Source organism: Triticum urartu, chromosome 5 (genome assembly GCF_003073215.2).
Source record: "Triticum urartu cultivar G1812 chromosome 5, Tu2.1, whole genome shotgun sequence".
NCBI lineage: Eukaryota > Viridiplantae > Streptophyta > Magnoliopsida > Poales > Poaceae > Triticum > Triticum urartu.
Window position 1 is genome coordinate 120,613,407 of NC_053026.1, and position 23,160 is coordinate 120,636,566.

At 44.9% G+C, this 23,160-nt stretch overlaps 3 protein-coding genes and 1 non-coding gene across 5 annotated transcripts; 2 read left to right on the forward strand and 2 right to left on the reverse strand.

Moving 5' to 3' along the window:
* The first annotated feature begins 5,186 nt into the window (after positions 1 to 5,186).
* LOC125508137 (eukaryotic translation initiation factor 5B) lies at positions 5,187 to 10,382 on the forward strand. 2 transcript variants are annotated; one of them, XM_048672739.1, is made up of 7 exons: positions 5,187 to 5,482; positions 7,493 to 7,994; positions 8,699 to 9,305; positions 9,387 to 9,487; positions 9,571 to 9,651; positions 9,739 to 9,866; positions 9,963 to 10,382. In XM_048672739.1, exons 2-7 carry the CDS (start codon positions 7,566 to 7,568, stop codon positions 10,087 to 10,089), a joined length of 1,473 nt encoding a protein of 490 aa, XP_048528696.1. In that variant the 5' UTR covers positions 5,187 to 5,482; positions 7,493 to 7,565; the 3' UTR covers positions 10,090 to 10,382. The 2 variants fall into 2 exon arrangements, with proteins under 2 accessions (XP_048528696.1, XP_048528695.1); XM_048672738.1 differs by having other exon boundaries at positions 5,187 to 5,477.
* Positions 10,383 to 10,536: 154 nt separating this feature from the next.
* On the reverse strand, positions 10,537 to 10,608 carry TRNAP-AGG. The gene has a single exon. It is a non-coding gene; the product is annotated as a tRNA-Pro (tRNA).
* A 2,665-nt stretch (positions 10,609 to 13,273) lies between these two features.
* Positions 13,274 to 13,766, forward strand: LOC125508139 (cytochrome c oxidase subunit 5C). The gene has a single exon (XM_048672742.1). The coding sequence runs from the start codon at positions 13,306 to 13,308 to the stop codon at positions 13,495 to 13,497; it is 192 nt and encodes a 63-aa protein (XP_048528699.1). The 5' UTR covers positions 13,274 to 13,305; the 3' UTR covers positions 13,498 to 13,766.
* A 766-nt stretch (positions 13,767 to 14,532) lies between these two features.
* Positions 14,533 to 15,907, reverse strand: LOC125508138 (ocs element-binding factor 1-like). Its single transcript, XM_048672741.1, has one exon. It carries the CDS (start codon positions 15,304 to 15,306, stop codon positions 14,833 to 14,835), a length of 474 nt encoding a protein of 157 aa, XP_048528698.1. The 5' UTR covers positions 15,307 to 15,907; the 3' UTR covers positions 14,533 to 14,832.
* Positions 15,908 to 23,160: the final 7,253 nt, after the last annotated feature.

A 23,160-nucleotide genomic window follows, 5' to 3' on the forward strand; every position in this document is an offset into this window, starting at 1 on the left:
ACTAGATTGGTTGGATCGCGAAGACATTCGACTACATCAACCGCGTTAACCTAACGCTTTCGCTTTTAGTCTACGAGGGTACGTGGACACACACTACCCCTATTGTTGCTATGCATCTCCTAGATAGATCTTGCGTGATCGTAGGATTTTTTTTAATTGCATGCTACGTTCCCCAACAACAACAACATACATATCATCAAAATATCGAATGAATACCAACATCACATGATTACTTATAACAAGACTTCTCCCATGTCCTCAAGAACAAAAGTAACTACTCACAAATCATACCCATGAAGATCAGAGGGGTGTTGAATATGCTTGAGGATTTGAACATTTGATATTTCACCAAATTAACCAACCAGCATCAACTACAAGATGTAATCAACACTACTAGCAACCCATAGGTACCAATCTGAGGTTTTCGGGCAAAGATTAAATACAGAGATGAACTAGGGTTTGAGATGAGATGGTGTTGGAGAAGATGCTGATGAAGATTAGTCCTCCCGCAATGAGAGGATCGTTGGGGATGTCGATGGCTTCGATTTCCCCTTCCCGGAGGGAAGGTTCCCCGACAGAATTGCTCCACCGGAGAGCAAAAGTGCTCCTGCCCAGGTTCCGCCTCGAGATGGCGGCGCTTCATCCCGAAAGTCTTCTATTATTTTTTCTAGGTCAAAACCCTTCAAATAGCAGAAGATGGGCACCGGAGGCCAGCCGTGGGCCCCACAAGGCATCAGGGCGCACCCAGGAGGGTGGTCGCGCCCTATTACCTTGTGGACAACTGGTGGCCCCCTTTGGTATTTCTTTGCTTTAGTATTTTTTATATATTCAATGAAAAATCTCCGTGAAGTTTCAAGTCATTTGGAGCTCTGTAGAATAGGTACATGTGATGTAGCTCTTTTAGGTCCAGTTCCAGGTGCCAGTAATCTCCCTCTCCACGTAAATCCTGCAAATTAAGAGATAAAAGGCATTAGAATTGCATCATAAAGTGGAATAATGACCAAAAATAATATAAATAACAGTAGGAAAACATGATGCAAAATGGACGTCTCAGCCTCCATAATATTCTCCCGTAGATCAACTGCCCAGGTAAATTGTACTCAGAAGACAGGGTTTAGGGACTAACAACCCTGCCAGCGTGAGGCATGGAACCAAACAACCTTGGCAACAAGACATGACCAGAACATGAGTGTTAATGACTTGGACTCACGCATGCAAAGCTGACAGAAATACTCATTGGCCAGCCTCTTATTTGCGGGCAATCAACACACTATATGTGGTTCAGGTGAAGGAGCCATATGAAGAACTTGCACCTAGCAGGCGCCCAAGACGTCCAAAACAAGGACTTGAAGGTGGAGAGAGTCCTGCCTTGGAAGTGCAAGGTATAGTTTGAGCTTGTGGAGTAACTTCTAGGTGTTCTAAAATTCCAGGTGATGGAATCAATCACATTGTCTCTTAGCTGAATATTTGTCTTCGAGAGGAGCTTCCAGACCCAAAGAAAATTCCTTATGATGTCAAAGTTCAGCTCATTCCACAGATCTCGAATCCAATTTTGCTCCCACAAGACACTTGTGTGAAATTCCATTCAGTTGTGTGTGAATAGAGCTTGTCTTTCTAGCGTCACTCTTCTTCTAATTCATTACTCCCTCCAATCCATATTACTCATCGCTCAAACGGATGTATCTAGACGTATTTTAGTCCTAGATAGCACTCACGGAGCCTCTTGGAGGCCAAAGGGGGTCATACCGACGTTGTACTGCATCATCCCTTCCTCTTTGGGGAAACATCGACGCAGTTTCAAGGGACATCACTCCTATCGCAAGCATCCGCAACTGCAAAAGAAAAATTAAGATAAATCTAACCATGGCATTAAAATATGGATCCAAATCAGCCCCTTCCAGAATAACGCATAAACTAGGGCTTAAACCTCCCTCACTCTAGCAACCCATCATCTATTTATTACTCCACAATGCCTTCCCTTAGGTCCAAGTATGGTGAAGTGTCATGTAGTCGACGTTCACAAGACACCACTAAAGGAACCAACAACATACATATCATCAAAATATCAAATGAATACCAACATCACATGATTACTTATAATAAGACTTCTCCCATGTCCTCAAGAACAAAAGTAATTACTCACAAATCATATCCATGTTCAAGATTAGAGGGGTATTGAATATGCTTGAGGATTTGAACATTTAATCTTTCACCAAATTAACCAACTAGCATCAACTACAAGATGTAATCAACACTACTAGCAACCCACAGGTACCAATCTAAGGTTTTGGGACAAAGATTGAATACAAGAGATGAACTAGGGTTTGAGATGAGATGGTGCTGGTGAAGATGTTGATGAAGATTAGTCCTCCCAGAATGAGAGGATTGTTGGTGATGTCGATGGCTTCAATTTCCCCTTCCCGGAGGGAAGTGTCCCCGACAGAATCGCTCCACCGGAGAGCAAAGGTGCTCCTGCTCAGGTTCCGCCTCGAGACGGTGGTGCTTCATCCCGAAAGTCTTCTCTTATTTTTTAGGTCAAAACCCCTCATATAGCAAAAGATGGGCACCGAAGGCCAGCCGTGGGCCCCACGAGGCATCAGGGCGCGCCCAGGAGGGTGGTCGTGCCCTATTGCCTTATGGACAACTGGTGGCCCCTTTGGTATTTCTTTGCTTCAGTTTTTATATATTCAATGAAAAACCTCTGTGAAGTTTCAAGTCATTTGGAGCTCTGTAGAATAGGCACATGTGTTGTAGCTCTTTTAGGTCCAGTTCCAGGTGCCGGTAATCTCCCTCTCCACGTAAATCTTGCAAATTAAGAGATAAAAGGCATTAGAATTGCATCATAAAGTGGAATAATGACCAAAAACAATATAAATAACAGTAGGAAAACATGATGCAAAATGGACGTCTCAGCCTCCATAATATTCTCCCGTAGATCAACTGCCCAGGTAAAATGTACTCAGAAGACAAGGTTTAGGGACTAACAACCCTGCCAACGTGAGGCATGGAACCAAACAACCTTGGCAACAAGACATGACCAGAACAGGAGTGTTAATGACTTGGACTCATGCATGCAAAGCTGACAGAAATACTCATTGGTCAGCCTCTTATTTGCAAGCAATCAACACACTATATGTGGTTCAGGTGAAGGAGCCATATGAAGAACTTGCACCTAGCAGGCGCCCAAGATGTCCAAAACGAGGACTTGAAGGTGGAGAGAGTCCTGCCTTGGAAGTGCAAGCTATAGTTTGAGCTTGTGGAGTAGGTGTTCTGAAATTCCAGGTGATGGAATCAATCACATCGTCTCTTAGCTGAATATTTATCTTCCAGATGAGCTTCCAGACCCAAATAAAATTCCTTATGATGTCAAAGTTCAGGTCATGCCGCAGATCTCGAATCCAATTTTGCTCCCACAAGACACTTGTATGAAATTCCATTTAGTTGTATGTGAATAGAGCTTGTCTTTGTAGCGTCACTCTTCTTCTAATTCATTACTCCCTCCAATCCATATTACTTGTCGCTCAAACGGATGTATCTAAATATATTTTAGTCTTAGATACCACTCGCGGAGCCTCTTGGAGGCCAAAGGGGGTCATGACCTTCCTCCCCCCTCCAAGAGTGAAAATATTTTTTGTAAACGTTTTTGATACATTTTATCAGTGAAGTATGTTGATTTTAGAGCATCAAATTGATTTACCGAAAGGATACACACTTGCGCGTGCAAAGCTAGCTACCTAAAGCAGCTAGATTGATTTTTTTTGTGAGTCGGTCCTGTTTTCAACCATATTCTGCTTTTGGTTCAAATTTTATTCTGGAAAAGTATTCCTTCCAACCGACTGATTTCTCAGCAAATCAGCCGCCTGCTGCGCCCTCCACGTGTCCAGTCGGACCCATCCACCTCCCGCACAGCCTTATCTCCTCAACAGCCGCATATTTTTTTCTTTCGTTTCCTCCGTCTCCTACCTCTGTCGCTATTGTCATCCCCACCCCTCTTCCTCTCGGCTCCCTCTCTAGCATAAGGTCGGCGAGCACCGCTGGCCAGGACCACCGGAGCTCTCTCCACCTTATTTCCCCAACAGCCGCTCCCTCTCTCTCGTATCCCCCAATTCCTCCACCGATGACGCAACATCGAGACACCACCGGCCACCAACGATGCAAGGGGATGAAGAACGGTTGCTTCCCGTTCCCGACCACCGGCACTACAAATCTGTTGAGGCGGGTTCGGGGCTGTGAGCCGGGGATGCGGGCTGCCTCATCGATGGGCGGCGGGGCTACAGTTGAGCGAGCGTGCCGCTGCATGGGGACGACGGAGCTGCAGCGCAGGTTGTCGGCGGAGGAGCTGCAGTGCAACGGCCATGGTGTTGCGCGTCGGCGGTGGAGACGCAGCGCAACAACCATGGTGTTGCGCGCCGTTGGCGGAGCTACAATGCAACACGACGGTGAGCGACGGAGTTGCAATGCCATGGGGTCGTGGTGTTGTGCACCAGCGGAGGAGCTGCAACGCAACGCGCCAGTGTTGCTATGGAGAGTCGCCGGGGGCTGCCGGGGTTGCTATGGAGAGTCATCAGGCGGCCGATGTTGTATTGGAGCATCGCCGGAGGCCGCTGGTGCTGCGATGAAACATCACCGGGCTGCCGGTGTTGTATTGGAGCATCGCTGGGACCATCGTGTGCCGCGCGGTGCTGCAATGGAGCTCCGTCGGATGCCCATCGGTGTTGCATTGGAGCTTTGCCATGCCGCTCGGTGCTGCCATGGAGCTTCCATGGAGGAGTTGCTCTACCTTGCACGGGACTGCCATGGAGCAGCAAGACAACAGGGGTAGCGTGGAGCAGCAATGGAGAAGACAACGGGGGTAGCATTGTTGAGGGAAGTGTGCTCCAGCTGTCACAGATCGGACGCACACGCTGACTTCATCGAACGGTCGCCAAGGCGGTTTATAAATCTTGTCCATCATCCGACTTACGCCTAGCAGCGGCCTTTTATTCTCCTCCCTCCTTAACTGTGTGTCACGCTTTGTCGTTGCTAAATACACTCATTTAAGAAATAAGTAATATGGATCGGAGAGAGTATTATTTTCAGGTTGGTATTAGCTTCTTGTAACTCCCTATCCAAACAGAAAATATAATAATTGTTTACAATGGTTTCTTTTTCTCGGGCACAGATAAAGATGAGATCTTCCGGGTGGAGAAGTTTACGAAGCTCCCAAACGGGCCCTGCCCCTGCCCCTGCCGCTAGCGGTTGAACCCGTGGAACTTCGTCTTTCTCGTCTCCCCCAAATCGACAAGCAGGGCGGGCGGAATTCCAGGGCGAGCTCCTCGCCCCTCCCCCTCCCTCCTCACTCGGCAAGTCGCCGGCGCCCAGCGCCCAGCGGCCAGGCCGTTGCCCCCGGCCCTCCTCCCGGCCCCGAATTTCCATCCCGCGACGCCGACTTCCCAATCCTCGGATCTCTCGCCAGCCGTCTGGTCGCTCCCAAAGTGGTAAGGTCTCATCCGACTTTCTCTTCCTGCCAAACCCTCTCCTCCCCTCCCGTCTCGTTATTCATCATCTGCTCCCCTACCCGCGGAAGGTTTTGGTAGCAGTCGCTACATACATGATACACCTTGTTGGGCTAGGGCTAATGTAATTTACCAACAAATCTAGGTGCGTATGCTGCCTTGGCGAGGAAGTATTTAGAAACGACCTTATTACAAAATTACGAGTGTATAAACAGGCTGCTAGTCCTGATCTTCAGGAATTCTCGTCGGCTGATAATATTTCTAGGTTGTCCAAGGATGATCATCTTTGGGGTTTCATTCTTTGCTAGGTTGTTCACGAATTGAATTACTGGCGATTGATTTGTGTGCAGTAATATAGTTTTTCTGTTTGACTTTGATTCAAGTAATATAGTTTTATGTTCTGCACTGCAGTTAACTCGCCAACCATTCCTATTGTGCTTTAGCACCGTAATTTTTGCCCATAATTCAGTTGTGTTAATCAGTACAAAACTGCCTGATACCTATCCATTAGGTTATTATAGCTAACCACCTGATGCTGACTGAACTTGATATTACATTATTGTTGCAATTGTGAAGAAGATATGTTACAATTGTAAAGTAGCTAAAAAATTTAATTGTTGCATTTGTGAAGAAGATATGCTACAATTGTAAAGTAGCTATAAAACAATTGTTATGCTGCTTTGCGGAGGAAGTATTTAGAAATGACATTATTACAAAATTAAAAGTATCTAAAATCTAAACAAGTTGGTGGTCCTGATCTTTAGGAATTCTCGTCGGCTAATAATATTTCTAGGTTGTCCAGGATGATCAACTTTGCGGTTTCACTTTTTTGCTTGTTTGCGAATAAAATTAGAAGTGTCTAAACAAGTTGCTTGCTAGGAATTCAAGGACGATCAACTTTGGGGATTCATTTTTTGCTCGGTTGTTCATGAATTGAATTTCTGGTGATTGATTTGTGTGCAATAATATATTTTCTGTTTGACTTTGATTCAAGTAATTAGTACCATGCAGTACAAATATCATAATTTTTTTAATTGAGACTATGACCACTTATTCGTGAGACTCGTCTTCATCCTTGAGGTTGAGGGAGGAGAACATGAGCAGGGAGAGCATCGGATTTATTCTACTCCAAATCTCCAACTCTAACTAAGTTTAGCGACATGTTCTTAAATGTCTTTTTAACATTGTTGCTGACTTGTTGTGTATCTCAGTTTTACCACCAGCTATTGTTATGTTTTTGCATTGCAGTTGTGTTAGTTCAGTTACCTGATACCTATCCATTAGGTTATTAAAGCTAACTACCTGTTGCTGACTCAACTTGATGTTACCTTAATTTTTCAAATAGAAATAAACTCTAGTTTAAAGATAGGTGATGGTAATAAATTTCTAACCGTGTTCCATGTCGTGTAAAGATTTATTTAAGTTGCGTACGCATAACAGTAGCTATTAACATTGTCTAGCCCAACTCTTGGAGTGGTCCTTTCACCTTGGCCATTCTCATTTTCAAATGCCACACTTCATGGAGGTGTTCATCATCGCTGCTTGGAACGTTTGGTAGCTAAGAAATGCAAAGATCTCTGACATTGTTGTCCCTGACCTTACATCCTGGAAATCCTACTTAAGAATAGCTAAGGCGCCATTCAAGGTTTGGGTTTGCTCTCTAACCTGAATCTTATCTACATAAGTTTTGCTATGCTTTGGATAGTTGTTGTGAACTCTTACTGTGGGGCCTCCCCTAGAGTTTTTAGTCCAAAAGAAAGGTGACGAGCCATTAAAAATAGTATTAAAAACCATATGTGTACTGTTATTATTCTTGTAAATTAATAACCTTTCCTATAAGTACCATTATTTTTGAGCTTGCAGCATTGCGGTGGTGCCAGCTTCACATTCTGTAGTCATAAGATGCATCATGCAATATATTTTCCCAACATTTTTTACTTACACTCAACATTTCCAGTAAAGACATGCCTTTTGTTTATGTGTGTTGTCTTATTTAGTTAGAAGATCCACTGGACCAGCACAACGAGGAGACCCAGGCCAGAGAGCAATCCTGCTGTGAAGTAGTCATCTATGTCATCTAGGAGTAATTCAAAGAGGCTGCCCTCAGATGACAATGTTGCCTCTGACGGAGGACTCCGACGTCAAGAGTTTTATCTGAATGGACCTTCCCTGGACCGTGCTTCCAAGCGTATCACCGAGGGTGTTCTGTCCCCTCCCAACTTGAAAAACTCACATAAGAGCAAGGGGAGCCACCAGTTGCATTCTGAGGCATCAGGAAGTAACTCAAGAAAGGGTGAAAGCAATCATGGGATACATGTGTCAGCAGGGGATGATGATTTGTCAACCACGCAGAAACCAAGGAAAGTGAAGCTCAAAATTGGTGGAATCAGTCGGACCATACCGGCAAAACCAAACCCTGCTATACCAGATTCCAGGTCTTCAGCTGCAAAGCCTACACGGCCAGGAGATTCATCGCACCGGCAAAAGCATGGTAATCAGGTAAACAACAAGTGATCATATCTTTTGTTTCGTAGTGTACTTGAGACCTGAAAAGAAGGATCATTTTGAAGAAGAAAATTTGCTAGCTTGCTAAATTCAAGTTCTGCAACGAAAACTGGATGGTGTTATTAGGACATACACATGCAGTTTCTATCGAGATATTTCTTTTATCTCATAGTCTTGGCACTATACCTGTTCTGATTATACTCCCTCCATTTTATTTACTCTGCATATTAGCTTTGACTGAAGTCAAAGTTTATAAAGTTTGACCAAGTTTATAGAAAATAATGCTCCGTATAAACTTTCACAATAACAAATACTCCCTCCGTCCCGAATTACTTGTCTTAGATTTGTCTATATACGGATGATCTGTATCTAGACAAGTTTTAGTGCTAGATACATCCGTATCTAGACAAATCTAAGACAAGTAATTTGAGACGGAGGTAATATATAAGATGCGAAAATATATGCAATGATGATTCTAATGGTACTTATTTGGCACTGTGGATGTTAATAAATTTTTGTATAAACTTAGTCAAAGTTTACAAAATTTGACTTGAGACAAATCTAATATGCAGAGTAGATAAAAACGAAGGGAATATTTTGCAAGTCATGATGTTATGTTGGTTCTATGCATGTCCTGTCCGTTTATTTGCTTTGCTATCCATAATTGATACCCAATTAAAACGATGAATTACTTTCAGACTGAAGGTGCCAAAGATTCAAATAGGTTGCCCTCTTCTCAAGACAAGAAAACAAGAAAGCTGAGGAAAATTGAAGATACCTTGACTCCGGAACAACCTGCCAAAGTTCAGAGAGAAGCGTCTTCGGATCCTGTCCGGAAGAGTAGAAGGATTGCTAAGAAATCCAACATGGACAGTGAATTAGATGAGGAATATGGTTTAAGTACTCCTGAAAATCATGGAGCTTCTAATGATAATGAGGGTCATATTCGTGAACCTAAAAACAAAGGAGGGAGTAACCCTAAGAAGAATGCCTCGAAGAAAGACCGGAGCAGGAGCACAGTTTATGAGGTTGATAATGATTTTGTTACACCCCAATCAAATAGAGATGGCAAGAAAAGGTCAAGAGATTCTACTGATGCTGATGAGGATAATGCAGAAGAGGAGCTGGCCTCTGATAATGATCTTGAAGCTGAAAACAAGAAGCAGAAAGCAGTCACTGAATTGTCTGCCAGTGTTAAGAGTGAACCTCTCACAACGCGTCGCCGAGCCCTTCAATCATGGATGGATGGGAACAGCAACAGTACCATTGAGTTCCCCGATGGTTTACCAGCAGCTTCATCAAGAAGTACATACTACCTTGTTGCCTATTGTAACTTGACTGAAGTCTTGCGCTGATTTAATTTGAAACATTTTTCTGTGGCTCCAGGCAAGAAGGAAAAGCTCTCTGATGCTGAGATGCTCGCGAAGAAGGCTGAGGCTGCTCAGCGGCGCAAGATGCAAGTGGAGAAAGCCACTAAAGAAAGCGAGGTTGGAGAAACATTTGCTTGATTTCTTTTAAACTTCCTGGAGTAGGTTCAGTTCCTAGGAGTTCTTAAAAGTGTTAACTGCAGGCTGAAGCTATAAGGAAAATACTGGGCCTGGACACCGAGAAGAAGAAAGAAGAGAGGAAGCAGAAGGAGCGAGAGGAGAAGGTCCATTGCATCATTTGATCATATGCCCATGACACTCGCGTTTTCTACTACTATTATCTTCTGACAGAATCATTCCTTCTTACTCAGGAGAAGGCAGCCAGAGCGCAAGAACTCGCCAGGAGCTCCATCCGGTGGGTCATGGGGCCCACAGGCACGGTGGTCACGTTCCCTGAAGAAGTAGGCCTCCCCAGTATCTTCAACTCCAAACCCTGCAGGTAACCAATCCTCGCATCCCTCCCCACATTTGAGAAATCATCAGCACCAAATGTGCGCCTCGGATAACATCGTCTCACTTTGCCTTCATCACCCAGCTACCCTCCACCGCGTGAGAAGTGCGCCGGACCGTCTTGCACGAATGCGTACCGGTACAGGGACTCGAAGCTGAAGCTCCCCCTCTGCAGCCTGGAGTGCTACAAAGCTGTCCGCGGGAGCGCTTGATTTTGAGGACGCCGGGGTGGCGTCAGAGGTCCCTATTTTCGCAGCCGCATTCATTCATGCACCTTCACAATAAGAGAGGACGGCCAGTCCTGACGATGCAAATTTGTCGGTTGGTCGAATAAGCGAGTTACATAATAGTTACACATAGCTCTGTGGGTAAAAGATTATGTGTACTGCACCAGTTTGTTTTACTACACCGTCGAGATGTACTGAACCAGTGATGTTACCGGATGGTTTCTAAGTATAGATATTACACATACATATAGAGAAGGCAGCAGACAAAGATAGCTTCATTTTTCCTGGCGACTTTTCGTTTTATATAAACCTTAGTGAGTTGGTGTCTGTATTTTGGAAGCAAGAAACAAAAGGCACAGACAAATTTATTGCTGCAAATGTGAAGGAAATTTGTTACGATGGCGAAAAAAGCTAAAAGAAATAAAAAAATTGGGGGCATTCCGAGAATTGAACTCGGGACCTCTCGCACCCTAAGCGAGAATCATACCACTAGACCAAATGCCCTTTGATGAAAACAAAGGTTTATAACATCTCTAACGTAGGTGGTTGACTGGTGGGCATGCCGATGGGCCCTCCACTCGCTCAGAGCCTCAGAGGCTCAGACCACCCGTGTGGACCGGGCCCGTCCGCGAATCTCAGCCCTTAAATGGGCGTTTCCGCAAAAACGCCATCCCCGTAACAAATCGAAGAGTGGGTCTCTCTCTCGCGGCGGCGCAGGCGTCTCTCTCCTTCTCCTCCGGCGGCGGCAAGGTCAGACCCCTCTTCCCACACCGCTCGAACCTGCTCCGTTCAATCGATCCCTCGGCTCTCCGTGTCCTGGCGCGCGGCTAGGCTCCTTCGTGGCCTTCTCGCGGATCGGATCCTAGGTTTCCCCCCTCTAATTTGTTAGGAACCGTTCCAGATCTGGTCGCTCGGTGCCTGGATGATCCATTTCGCTGGGGCTGTCGACGGCATCAACCGACGGGCTAGAAATTTGGGATGTTGCGCGATGATTTAGGGTAGCAGGATGCGTGTGATTTGCGAGGCGGTATTATTTTTTTTTCGTGTGAATACGGCATATTGTTCGTAACCACGGCGTGCGCTGCCCACATGCGGTGCGAATTTTTGGCCATGTTTTTGTTCATCATAGACTCGTGATTTGAGGGCTGTGCGATTTGGATTGGGAGATGGTAGCTAGGAAAGAAACATCGTTTGCTCCAATGAGATGTGAATATGTATGTATCAGATGATATATCTGGGACCTAGGAGGTATCTTTTGGCGTCGTACCATAGCTGCTGCCTGTGGATCGTTTGGCTCAGTGCTATCCCTGACTAGCTCATGTTCAGTTTTGATTTGAGGGCCATGCGATTTGGATTGGGAAATGGTGGCTAAGAAAGAAACATCGTTTGCTCCAATGAGATGTGGATATGTATGTATCAGATTATATACCTGGTAATTAGGAAGTATACTTTGGCGTGGTACCATCGCCGCTGCCTCTGGATGGTTTGGCTCAGTGTAATCCCTTACTAGCACATTATATGTTCACTAGTGTGTCATCTTTGGTTTCACATATGAAGTTAGGTGTGCCTTCTATTGCACTGTCGCAGCTTCTAACATCCCGTATCATTATCAAACTCTGTTATCTTTTTGCTCAGCAACCTGCATCATGTTCATGATGGTGTTGTGACTTGTGTAGTTCTCGACTTTGCCATGCACATGAATGAGTGGTGTTGCAGGACTGTGCTTTTATTATTGTTCTAGTTAATTCATATTCTTAGAGCACCAGTAATTTCTCTCTGCTGCACTTAGCACATTACAATTATACATTTTCCTCTCATTTTATGTCAGCATAACTCTTGTAAGATTTTTCAAGTATCTTAGCGACTGTCTTATATCTGCATATGTTTTCATATGTGTAACTGTTGTGCTATCCGCGCTAACATTATAGGTTTTGTGAGGTATCACTATTGCGAATAACCTGCTGATATGGCGCTCTATAAAATGCCATTAATCTATGTGAGTGGGGTTCCAGCTGGTGTTGTGGTATTAGTTCCTTTATGAACGTATCAGCACAACCATATTGCCGTGTTGGTAGAGCTCATCTGTGTTGATTACTTGGTTTGGCTTATATACAATAGTATATGTTAGCTAGATTCATGTCCTTTCAGTATCCCAAAGCAGAAAAGTTCTTTTACTGATGAAGATGCTTATGTTCAAAGTAACCCCAAGTGCAAACTTATCATAGATCTCATCAAGTATACTTTCTGTGGGTATTTTCTTTGATGGAAAGGACTTTTTTTAATTTTCTTAGTGATTTCTTGAATTTGAGTGAACCCGGTCTTGACTTATCTTGTAGTTTGTCTGTAACTTCTTAAATATGCATTGTGTTGAAGAAAATGATCTGTTGTGGCAATTATGATGTTATTGTCCATCTTCTTTTGGCTGAGTGCTTCGTATGGAACAATGCATAATTTGAGTGGTGATTGTTGGATTTGCTAGGATGTTGATAATTTATGGTTAATCTGATGATGGGTGATAAGGAAGTTCCTCCCAACTAATTGCTTTGCCTCATTTATGCTTTGTTGACTACGACGCCTGTGTCCTCTGTGCATGAGTGGCAGGTTAGGTGAAGGGTACACTGCATACATTTTTTGTTCTTGAAAGAAGCAATGATTGATGCTGAGGACCATTTATTGTGTCACATTTTTTCCCTGCTCCATCTTAAGATGCCTTTTTAAAAACTTGGGCGGTGGAATAGTATGATACTAGGATGTGCAAAAGCAGGGAGTTGACTCTTTTTGCAACTACTATTGTTCTCTAGAGAGGTTTAGATGAGTAGTTTGTGGAATCAGAACCTGTTCCTCACACTCTACTGTTTGTGAATCATGCTGGTTTAACATAGCTGGGTCCACTAATTTTACAACTCAAAATCTTGAAATTCTTGATTCACATTCTAGTTCTTCCAGTCTCAACTCGGTTATGTCTTGAAAATTTGTACAGACTTGTTTTTGCGCAATTAACCCAAGTGACCTTTGAACGCTTGAAAAATCATATATCATGGCCTAATTGTTTTATGTTGTTTGCACATGCATGCCTGCATTTATTTAAAGTATCTTGCTGCCTTGGTGAAGATATGCTGTCACCATGTTCCCACTAAATCAGCTCACAGAATCTTCTCATTTTCTGCAGGCATTTTGGCATCTGAGCCCAACAGCTAGCAGATGGCAGGCGGCAGAGTTGCACATGCGACCCTCAAGGGGCCGAGCGTGGTGAAGGAGATCTTCATTGGACTCACCCTTGGGCTGGTTGCTGGTGGTATGTGGAAGATGCATCACTGGAACGAGCAGAGGAAGACGCGATCCTTCTATGACATGCTTGAGAAGGGGCAGATCAGCGTCGTTGTCGAGGAGTAGTTCTGAAGTGCTGAACCAGAAGTTCTACATCTCGAAGTCTTTTGTCATTTTGGTTTTGCCAGTAATTTCTGAAACTCTCTGGAGAGCATGACAGAGTGATTGCTGTGGAGATTGTCATGAAAATAAGCACACCACCATTTGAGAACATCGAACCATTTTGAATTTGCTTTTTGTCGTATCAAATATGTCTTGTCTCATATGTGTTGCAAACCAATTCAGGGATTGGAAGGCTTCCCTCTGACATGAATATGATTTAGATTTCACTGTCATCCTTTTGGAAGTGAGCTCACCCTTTTGGCTTAATGCAATGGTGGGATGCCTAACAAGCTACTCCTTATGTTTGATATTATCATGAATGGAACAAGCACCATCATTATGACCTATAACTGGTGCTCTTCTATCTGGTGATGTCATTTGGTTCGGTCAAGATAAGTTTTTAAGGTTTTCCCTTGCCTTTCACCGTCGTTTTCGTATGCGGTCACGAGTTTAGTTTTCTGATGACGGATCTCGTTCTGCTTGCTTACGCTACCGTCATTAGCCATTATTGCGTGATTACTGATCAAAGGTGCTGATGTATACGCTGTTTCTTCCCTGTTGTAACACATATCTTGATGGTTGCGACATGGATTGTGACCTAGTGGTACCATTTGATTCTTGTCACCTTGCTTTTGCCTATGAAAAGGTTGGAATAGATGCATGCAAGAAAATAAACAACATAGAACAGAGAGCTGTCGGACAGAATCCAGGAGGAACCTTGAAGCTGAAGATCTTTCTCTGCTTTTGAGCACTTGGTGTTTCTCTGCACTCAAGCTGATTCGATGCCTTCCACCTTACTTGTGATTTGACATGAGCCCACAGATTTACACAGACTTGGTGTGGGCTAAAAAAACCATGTGAATCTGCGAAACTGGCCAAACTGTTCTTCATTCAATTCAACAAGAAACCAACATCCGGTGACTGTTGTAAAATCTGATCAAACACTTGAATTATTACTTGGAACACTGCAGAATTTACACTGAACACTGGAACCAAACATAATAACATGACATGGTAATAACATTGAACAGAATTATCACAAATTCACGATACATAGAACACAACCATACATATAATTAACCCTTATTACTGTTACATTACATAGGACACGGAGGAGGAGGACGACGACGGACAGTTACTGAAACATAATAAACACAACATATAGCAGCAAACTACGCCTTGGTAATAATCCTCAAGGCAGCAGCCAAGTAGAGTAGATCTTCTTCCTCTTGCCAGCCACAGCTCAGCTCAGCTCCTACAGGGGATCCTCAATTATTGACCCAATCATCACCGGATCGATCAGTACTGGGGCATGTGCGTGGCGGTGGCGGCGATGGGCATGGCGGTGGCAGGGTACGGGATCTGCCACGGCCGGAGCAGGGGGTCGTCAGGCGGGCACTCCTCCTGGATGTCCATGGCGACGCCGCTGAACTCCTCGACGACGCGGAGCACCTGGTTGACGGAGCGCAGCCGGTCGCCGAGCTCGGCGGCGCGCGCCCGGAGCACGGTGTTCTCCTGGTCCACGCGCACGAACTGCCCGGTGATGTCGTTGGCGCGCGCCAGCACGCGCGCGTTCTCGGCCTTGAGGCGCGCCACCTCCTGCACCAGCTCGTCCAGGTGCTGCTGCTTCCGCAGCCGCGACCGCCGCGCCGACTCCCGGTTCGACAGCCGCCTCTTCTCCCGCCGGTTGTCCCCGGCCGCGAACGTCGCCCCCGAGTCGCCGTCCGAGCCCGACAGCCTTCCGCCTCCCGGCGACAGCGATGACGACGACATCTTGGCACCGGAATCACTAGTACTTGGCTACTACTGCTGATGATGATGATGCTGCTGCTACGGTTCTTATTTATCACTTGTTGACGCAGGAAAAGGAAGCAAGAAGAACAAGAAGAAGGAGAAAATAGTTTACTGCTAGCGACGGCGGATTTTAGAGGGCCAATTATGAGATCACATAAAAGTAGTAGAGGAAGACGACGGAGAAGGACTGGAGGAAGCAGCACCGGCGCAGGTGAGTGGCGATCTTCATAAAGCTCAGAGATTGCGCCTCAGCATGCCTGGACAAACCATGGCCAGCAAGAACCTCCAGCGCAACAAAACCCAGAGATTTCAAGCGGAACAACAACCCACCCTCTCCCCCAGATCTGGCCTAGCCTGTCCTACCAAGAACAGCAGCTCCCTCAACCCAAAGAAATTCTTCTTGAAAGGAGAAAGAGACTGGGACGAGGATTTCGAGGCCTGGAACCGACGGTGGGTCAAGAGGGAGACTCGGGCTAGCAGAGTGGTGATGAAATGGGAGCTCGAGCTTGGATGGTGTGGAGAGCAATGGCAGCCACCCAATCGGAGGAGGAAGAGGAGGAGGAAGGGGGAGGGGATCAGGTCAGGGCGGAGGGGTTATTTATTGGCGGGGAAAGGGCACTCCTGTAACTTCACACGCGAGGGCGTTCTGGTAATTCCACCCGAGGGTGTTTCCGTAATTCTCCGAGGCCACGGCAACGGCGTATGTGCATTCTAGATGGACGGAGAGGGTAGAAAGGTTGGAGGAATCTTTGCTGGTCCGGTGCTGGGTGGCTCTCCGTGGCCCTCTCCAGATGGGATTTTTCTGGAGTTGCTTTTCCCCAAAACGCTAAGCACACAGCGGGCGGCGTGCCACCGGTGCCGATGGTGTGCGCTTGGCGTTTGTTTCCGGGTGTTGGTGGTTGCCGTGCCGTGTTTGTTTGAGGGGTCGTCGTATTATATCATGTTTGTTTTGACAGGTGGCTCGCATTGTAATTTTGGATTTATTTTAATTTTGATGGAAAAAAATGTGTATTTAATTTTAGTGGAAAACACTTTATATGCATTGGCTTTTGTCCGGATCAAACATGTAGATGCTACGCCTTTAACTACAGGCCGCCCATTACAAAACCGAGGTTTCGAAAATTTGATGTGCTTTTTGGCATTTTTAAGGTTGATGGCTGACGTGACGTGTATGATTTTACTTTCTAGTGAAATACATTTTATATACATTGTCCTAGTCCAATACGTAGGTACTACGCCTTCAACTATAAGCCGTCCATTACAAAATCAAGATTTCGAGAACCTGATGTGTTTGTTGGCATTTTAAGACTGATGGCTGGCGTGACGTGTTTGATTTTACTTTTTAGTGAAATACACCTTATATATAGGGGCTTTTGTCCTGATCTAATACGTAGGTACTACGCCTTCAACTATAAGCCGTCCATTATAAAATCAAGGTTTCGAGAACCTGGTGTGCTTGTTGGCATTTTAAGGCTAATGGCTGGCATGACGTGTTTGATTTTACTTTTTAGTGAAATACACTTTATATACACCGGCTTTTGTCCTAGTCTAATATGTAGGTACTACGCCTTCAATTATAAATCGTCCATTACAAAATCAAGGTTTTGAGAACCTGGTGTGCTTGTTGGCATTTTAAGACTGATGGCTGGCGTGACGTGTTTGATTTTACTTTTTAGTGAAATACACCTTATATATAGGGGCTTTTGTCCTGATCTAATACGTAGGTACTACGCCTTCAACTATAAGCCGTCCATTACAAAATCAAGGTTTCGAGAACCTGGTGTGCTTGTTGGCATTTTAAGGCTGATGGCTGGCATGACGTGTTTGATTTTACTTTTTAGTGAAATACACTTTATATACACCGGTTTTTGTCCTAGTCTAATACGTAGGTACTACGCCTTCAATTATAAATCGTCCATTACAAAATCAAGGTTTCGAGAACCTGGTGTGCTTGTTGGCATTTTAAGACTGATGGCTGGCGTGACGTGTTTGATTTTACTTTTTAGTGAAATACACCTTATATATAGGGGCTTTTGTCCTGATCTAATACGTAGGTACTACGCCTTCAACTATAAGCCGTCCATTACAAAATCAAGGTTTCGAGAACCTGGTGTGCTTGTTGGCATTTTAAGGCTGATGGCTGGCATGACGTGTTTGATTTTACTTTTTAGTGAAATACACTTTATATACACCGGCTTTTGTCCTAGTCTAATACATAGGTACTATGCCTTCAATTATAAACCGTCCATTACAAAATCAAGGTTTCGAGAATCCTGGTGTGCTTGTTGGCATTTTAAAACTGATGACTGGCGTGACATGTTTGATTTTACTTTTTAATGAAATACAATTTATATACACCGGCTTTTGTCCTAGTCTAATACGTAGGTACTACGCCTTCAACTATAAGCCGTTTATTACAAAATCAAGGTTCCAAGAACCTGGTGTGCTTGTTGGCATTTTAAGGCTGATGGCTGGCGTGACATGTTTGATCTTACTTTTTAGTGAAATACATTTTATATATACTGGCTTTTGTCCTAATCTAATACGTAGGTACTATGCCTTCAACTATAAGCCGTCCATTACAAAATCAAGGTTTTGAAAATCTGATATGCTTATTGGCATTTTAAGGTTGATGGATGACATGACGTGTTTAGTTTTAAGCATATGACATTGTATCTTGTTTCACAAGGTTGTCGCACTTTAGATATTTGGATGCTCCCGAGTTTGAAAGAGATCTTACATGTTTTACATTTAGAAGCAAAAATATTCATTTAGTGGAGACGGATGACGGTATTGTATTATGGTTCCACACACGATTTGTGCTAGAATTTTGGACTTGCCTTTTTTTTGCAGAAAATTGAAGTACGTGTTTTTTAAGTAAAACATTTGTGTATATTAATGACGGGGTTATACATGTTTGTGGGGGGGGGGGGTGGAAAAATCATTGATTTTTTTTTCTAGCACTAAGATTGAAGAAAGTATAGTCATCCCTCCTCCCCAACCATTCATATTTTCTGTTTTAGCTTCTACCATTCTCGGCTAGTATCGCCGCTAATATATACATTAATGTGTATAGATCTAACAGCTAGATGTCACGCTCTAACTATAAGATGAGATTTTCTCTTCAAGAAGTTGCTTCCCAAAAATGAAGCCCACAATGGATGGCGTGCCATAGGTACCATGCGTGATGAGTGGCTCTGGCGTTTATGAGGTGTTGGTGGCTAGCGTGGTGTGTTTGTTTGATGGGCCCCGGTATTGTATAATGCTTTGATAGGGGGCTTGCATTAGAAATTGGTTTTTTCGGCACCATTCTTTCGTCGAAATCTATGATCTTTCAAGGAAACTTTGAAATGATTTGCAACAAGCTATATTGGGTTCCCTTTCTTGACACCATAGCGACATGAATAGAAAGTCGAAAAGGAACCAAATAAGGATGGAATCGATGGCATAAATCAACCCCAAATTAGACTGGCAAACAGAGAAAATCCACCACTATTTTCACCACAAAATCAGATCAGGCAAGAGGGGAAATCAACAGGAGAAGAAACCACACGAACGCCCTCTTCTTTCCCTACGATGTCTCCCTCTTCCTCAGTGTGGACCACATCAGCGAATGTGTGAGGCCAAGTTGGCTGGCTTTAAGGTTTAAACAAGGTATAGGCAAACCTGAACCACCACCAGCTCCTTATTGCTGCTGCTTTGACCTATGCACGACCACTACTTTTCACTCCTCGTAGTCCCCTGTAGCCTAGGTTGAGTGAGAGAGGGGGGATTGGATGTAGAGGCAAACCTGCACCACCTCGAGTTCCTTGCTCCTGCTCCTCCATTTGACGAGCCTCCCCTAACCACCGACTTCGCTCGCATCCATCACTCCACCTCCCGCACACGCCATAGCCTCTGTGGCCTTCTGCTCCCGCCCGGACCTGGTCGCTGCCGTAGGTCCCAAGCGATCGAAGGTGTTCATCCATGATGACGAGGGGGGCGATGAAGGAGGAGGACGAGGGGGCGATGGAGAAGGAGGGTGGGTTGTGGCGATGAGGGACTGGGGTAAGAGGGGTGCAGCGGCTGTGGATTGGGGTTTGTGTAGCGCCCATCACGCGCGTCTTGTGTGCCAGTGCATGTGACGGGAGGAGTGGATTGGTGAAACCCTCTTGCACCTGCCTCATGGCTCACCCAACCAATCCACGTTGGGAACGAGCCCACCGGTCATAGGCCTGGAAAAACAACTGTGAAGTGAAAACCAGATTAACCACAAGGTGAATATCGAACGGAGGAGAGGAAGCAGTTGACCAAAATGATGATGATCCAACGGCCATAAGCGGACCAAATCCAGGGAGCAAAATAAGATGCATAAAAGATAAACATCACATGCAATCAAAATATGTGACATGATATGGCCATCATCATCTTGTGCTTTTGATCTCTATCTTCAAAGCATCGTCATGATCTTCATCGTCACCGGCTCGACACCTTATCTCCATTGTTGCGTCGAGGTCGTCACACCAACTATTGCTTCTACAACTATCGCTAACGCATAGTGATAAAGTAAAGCAATTACATGGCGCTTGCACTTCATACAATAAAGAGACAACCCTAAGGCTCCTGTCGGTTGTCGATATTACAAAACATGATCATCTCATACATCAATATATATCACATCATATCTTGACCATATCACATCACAACATGCCCTGCAAAAACAAGTTAGACGTCATTTACTTTGTAGTTGCAAGTTTTATGTGGTTGCTACGGGCTTCTAGCAAGAATCGTTCTTACCTATGCAAAAACCACAACGGTGTTTCATCAAGTTTGTTGTTTTAACCTTCTTCAAGGACCGGGCGTAGTCAAATTCGATTCAACTAAAGTAGGAGAAACAGAAACCCGCCAGCCACCTTTATGCAAAACTTGTTGCATGTCTGTCGGTGGAACCGGTCTCATGTGCGTGGACATGTAAGGTTGGTCCGGGTCGCTTCATCCCACAATACCGCCGAATCACAATAAGACGTTGGTGGTAAGTAGTATGACTATCACCGCCCACAACTCTTGGTGTTCTACTCGTGCATATCATCTACACATAAACTTGGCTCGGATGCCACCGTTGGGAAATGTTGCATGGAAAACAAAAAAAAATCTACGCACACGCAAGATCTATCAAGGAGATGCATAGGAACGAGAGGGGGAGAGTGTGTCTACGTACCCTTGTAGAACGGAAACCGAAGCGTTAAACAACGCGATTGATGAAGTCGAACTTCTTTACGCTCCAACCGATCAAGTACCGAACGCACGTCACCTCCGCGTTCTACACACATTCAGCTCGGTGACGTCCTCCGCCTTCTTGATCCAGAAAGACGGCGAGGTGGTAGATGAGTTCCAGCAGCACGGCGGCGTGGTGACGGTGATGACAAAGTGATCTCCGCAGGGCTTCGCCTAAGCACTACGAAAATATGATCAAGGTGTAAACGGTGGAGGGGACGCCGCACATGGCTAGACAATTGTCTGTTTGTGTGCTAGGCACCCCTCCCACATATATATAGGTGTTTGGGAGGGAGGAGCAACCAAAGGGGGTGCCCAAGTAGGAGGAATCCTACTTGGGGTCTCTCCCAAGCCGCGCCCTCCCCTGCCTTGTATAAGTGCAGGGAAAAGGCAGGGGAGGGTGCCCCCCTTTCCTTCCCTACTTGAGGAGGGAAAGGAAGGAGGGGCCTCCCCTCCCCGTTCCTTCCCCTAGGGCCTGTTGTCCAAGGAAGGGGTGCACCAAGGGCTGATCTGCCCCCCCCCTTGGCCCATTGGGCCCATACACTTACCGGGGGTGTCCGGAACCCCTTCCAGTGACCCGATGACTATCTGGTGCACTCCGAAACTCTTCCGGTGTCCGAATACCATCGTCCTATATATCAATCTTTACCTCTCGGCCATTTCGAGACTCCTCGTCATGTCCGTGATCTCATCTGAGACTTCGAACAATATTCGATCACCAAATCATCTAACACTATATTGTCAACAAACGTTAAGAGTGCGGACCATATCGGTTCGAGAACTATGTAGACATGACCAAGACACCTCTCCGGTCAATAACCAATAGCGAAACCTGGATGCCCATATTGGCTCCTACGTATTCTATGAAGATCTTTATCGGTCGAACCGTTATGACAACATACGTAATTCCCTTTGTCCATCAGTATGTTACTTGCCCGAGATTCGATCGTCGGTATCTTCATACCTAGTTCAATCTCGTTACTGGCAAGTCTCTTTACTCGTTCCGTAATACATCACCTCGTGACTAAACTCCTAGTCATGTGCTTGCAAGCTTATGATGTGTATTACCGAGATGGCCCAGAGATACCTCTCCGATACTCGGAGTGACAAATCCTAAAATTGATCTATGCCAACTCAACAAACACCTTCGGAGAAACCTGTAGAGCATCTTTATGATCACCCAGTTATGTTTTGAGTTTGATAGCACACAGGATATTCCTCCGGTATCCGGGAGTTGCATAATCTCATAGTCAGAGGAATATGTATTTGACATGAAGAAAGCAATAGCAATAAACTGAACGATCAATATGCTAAGCTAACGGATGGGTCTTGTCCATCACATCATTCTCCTAATGATGTGATCCCGTTATCAAATGACAACACATGTCTATGGTTAGGAAACCTTAACCATCTTTGATCAACGAGCTAGTCTAGTAGAGGCTTACTAGGGACACGGTATTTGTTTATGTATTCACACATGTATTTAAGTTTCCGAGCAATACAATTCAATCATGAGTAATAAACCTTTATCACGATTTAGGAAATATAATAATAACCAATTTATTATTGCCTCTATGGCATATTTCCATCAATATCATCGGTAGGTGTGTGGAGATGTGTCTCCCACAGATCTGTCCTTGGTGGATTTGTGTTGGAAATATGCCCTAGAGGCAATAATAAATTGATTATTATTATATTTCCTTGTTCATGATAATCGTTTATTATCCATGCTATAATTGTATTGATAGGAAACTCAGATACATGTGTGGATACATAGACAACACCATGTCCCTAGTGAGCCTCTAGTTGACTAGCTCGTTGATCAATAGATGGTTACGGTTTCCTAACCATGGACATTGGATGTCGTTGATAACGGGATCACATCATAAGGAGTATGATGTGATGGACAAGACCCAATCCTAAGCCTAGCACAAAGATCGTGTAGTTCGTATGCTAAAGCTTTTCTAATGTCAAGTATCATTTCCTTAGACCATTGAGATTGTGCAACTCCCGGATACCGTAGGAATGCTTTGGGTGTATCAAACGTCACAACGTAACTGGGTGATTAATAAAGGTGCATTACAGGTATCTCCGAAAGTGTCTGTTGGGTTGGCACGAATCGAGACTGGGATTTGTCACTCCGTGTAAGCGGAGAGGTATCTCTGGGCCCACTCGGTAGGACATCATCATATGCGAATGTGACCAAGGAGTTGATCACGGGATGATGTGTTACGGAACGAGTAAAGAGACTTGCCGGTAACGAGATTGAACTAGGTATTGGATACCGACGATCGAATCTCGGGCAAGTAACATACCGATAGACAAAGGGAATTGTATACGGGATTGATTAAGTCCTTGACATCGTGGTTCATCCGATGAGATCATCGTGGAACATGTGGGAGCCATCATGGGTATCCAGATCCCGCTGTTGGTTATTGACAGGAGAACGTCTCGGTCATGTCTGCATGTCTCCCGAACCCGTAGGGTCTACACACTTAAGGTTCGGTGACGCTAGGGTTATGAAGATATGTGTATGCAGTAACCCGAATATTGTTCGGAGTCCCGGATGAGATCCCGGAC

Bases quoted from the DNA above. Each gene is read 5' to 3' on its own strand.
- LOC125508137 (XM_048672739.1), top strand. From the start codon at position 7,566: ATGTCATCTAGGAGTAATTCAAAGAGGCTGCCCTCAGATGACAATGTT. The intron at 9,306-9,386 runs GTACATACTACC...CTGTGGCTCCAG, and splicing joins ACCAGCAGCTTCATCAAGAA to GCAAGAAGGAAAAGCTCTCT. The intron at 9,867-9,962 runs GTAACCAATCCT...TTCATCACCCAG, and splicing joins TTCAACTCCAAACCCTGCAG to CTACCCTCCACCGCGTGAGA.
- LOC125508139 (XM_048672742.1), top strand. From the start codon at position 13,306: ATGGCAGGCGGCAGAGTTGCACATGCGACCCTCAAGGGGCCGAGCGTG.
- LOC125508138 (XM_048672741.1), bottom strand. From the start codon at position 15,306: ATGTCGTCGTCATCGCTGTCGCCGGGAGGCGGAAGGCTGTCGGGCTCG.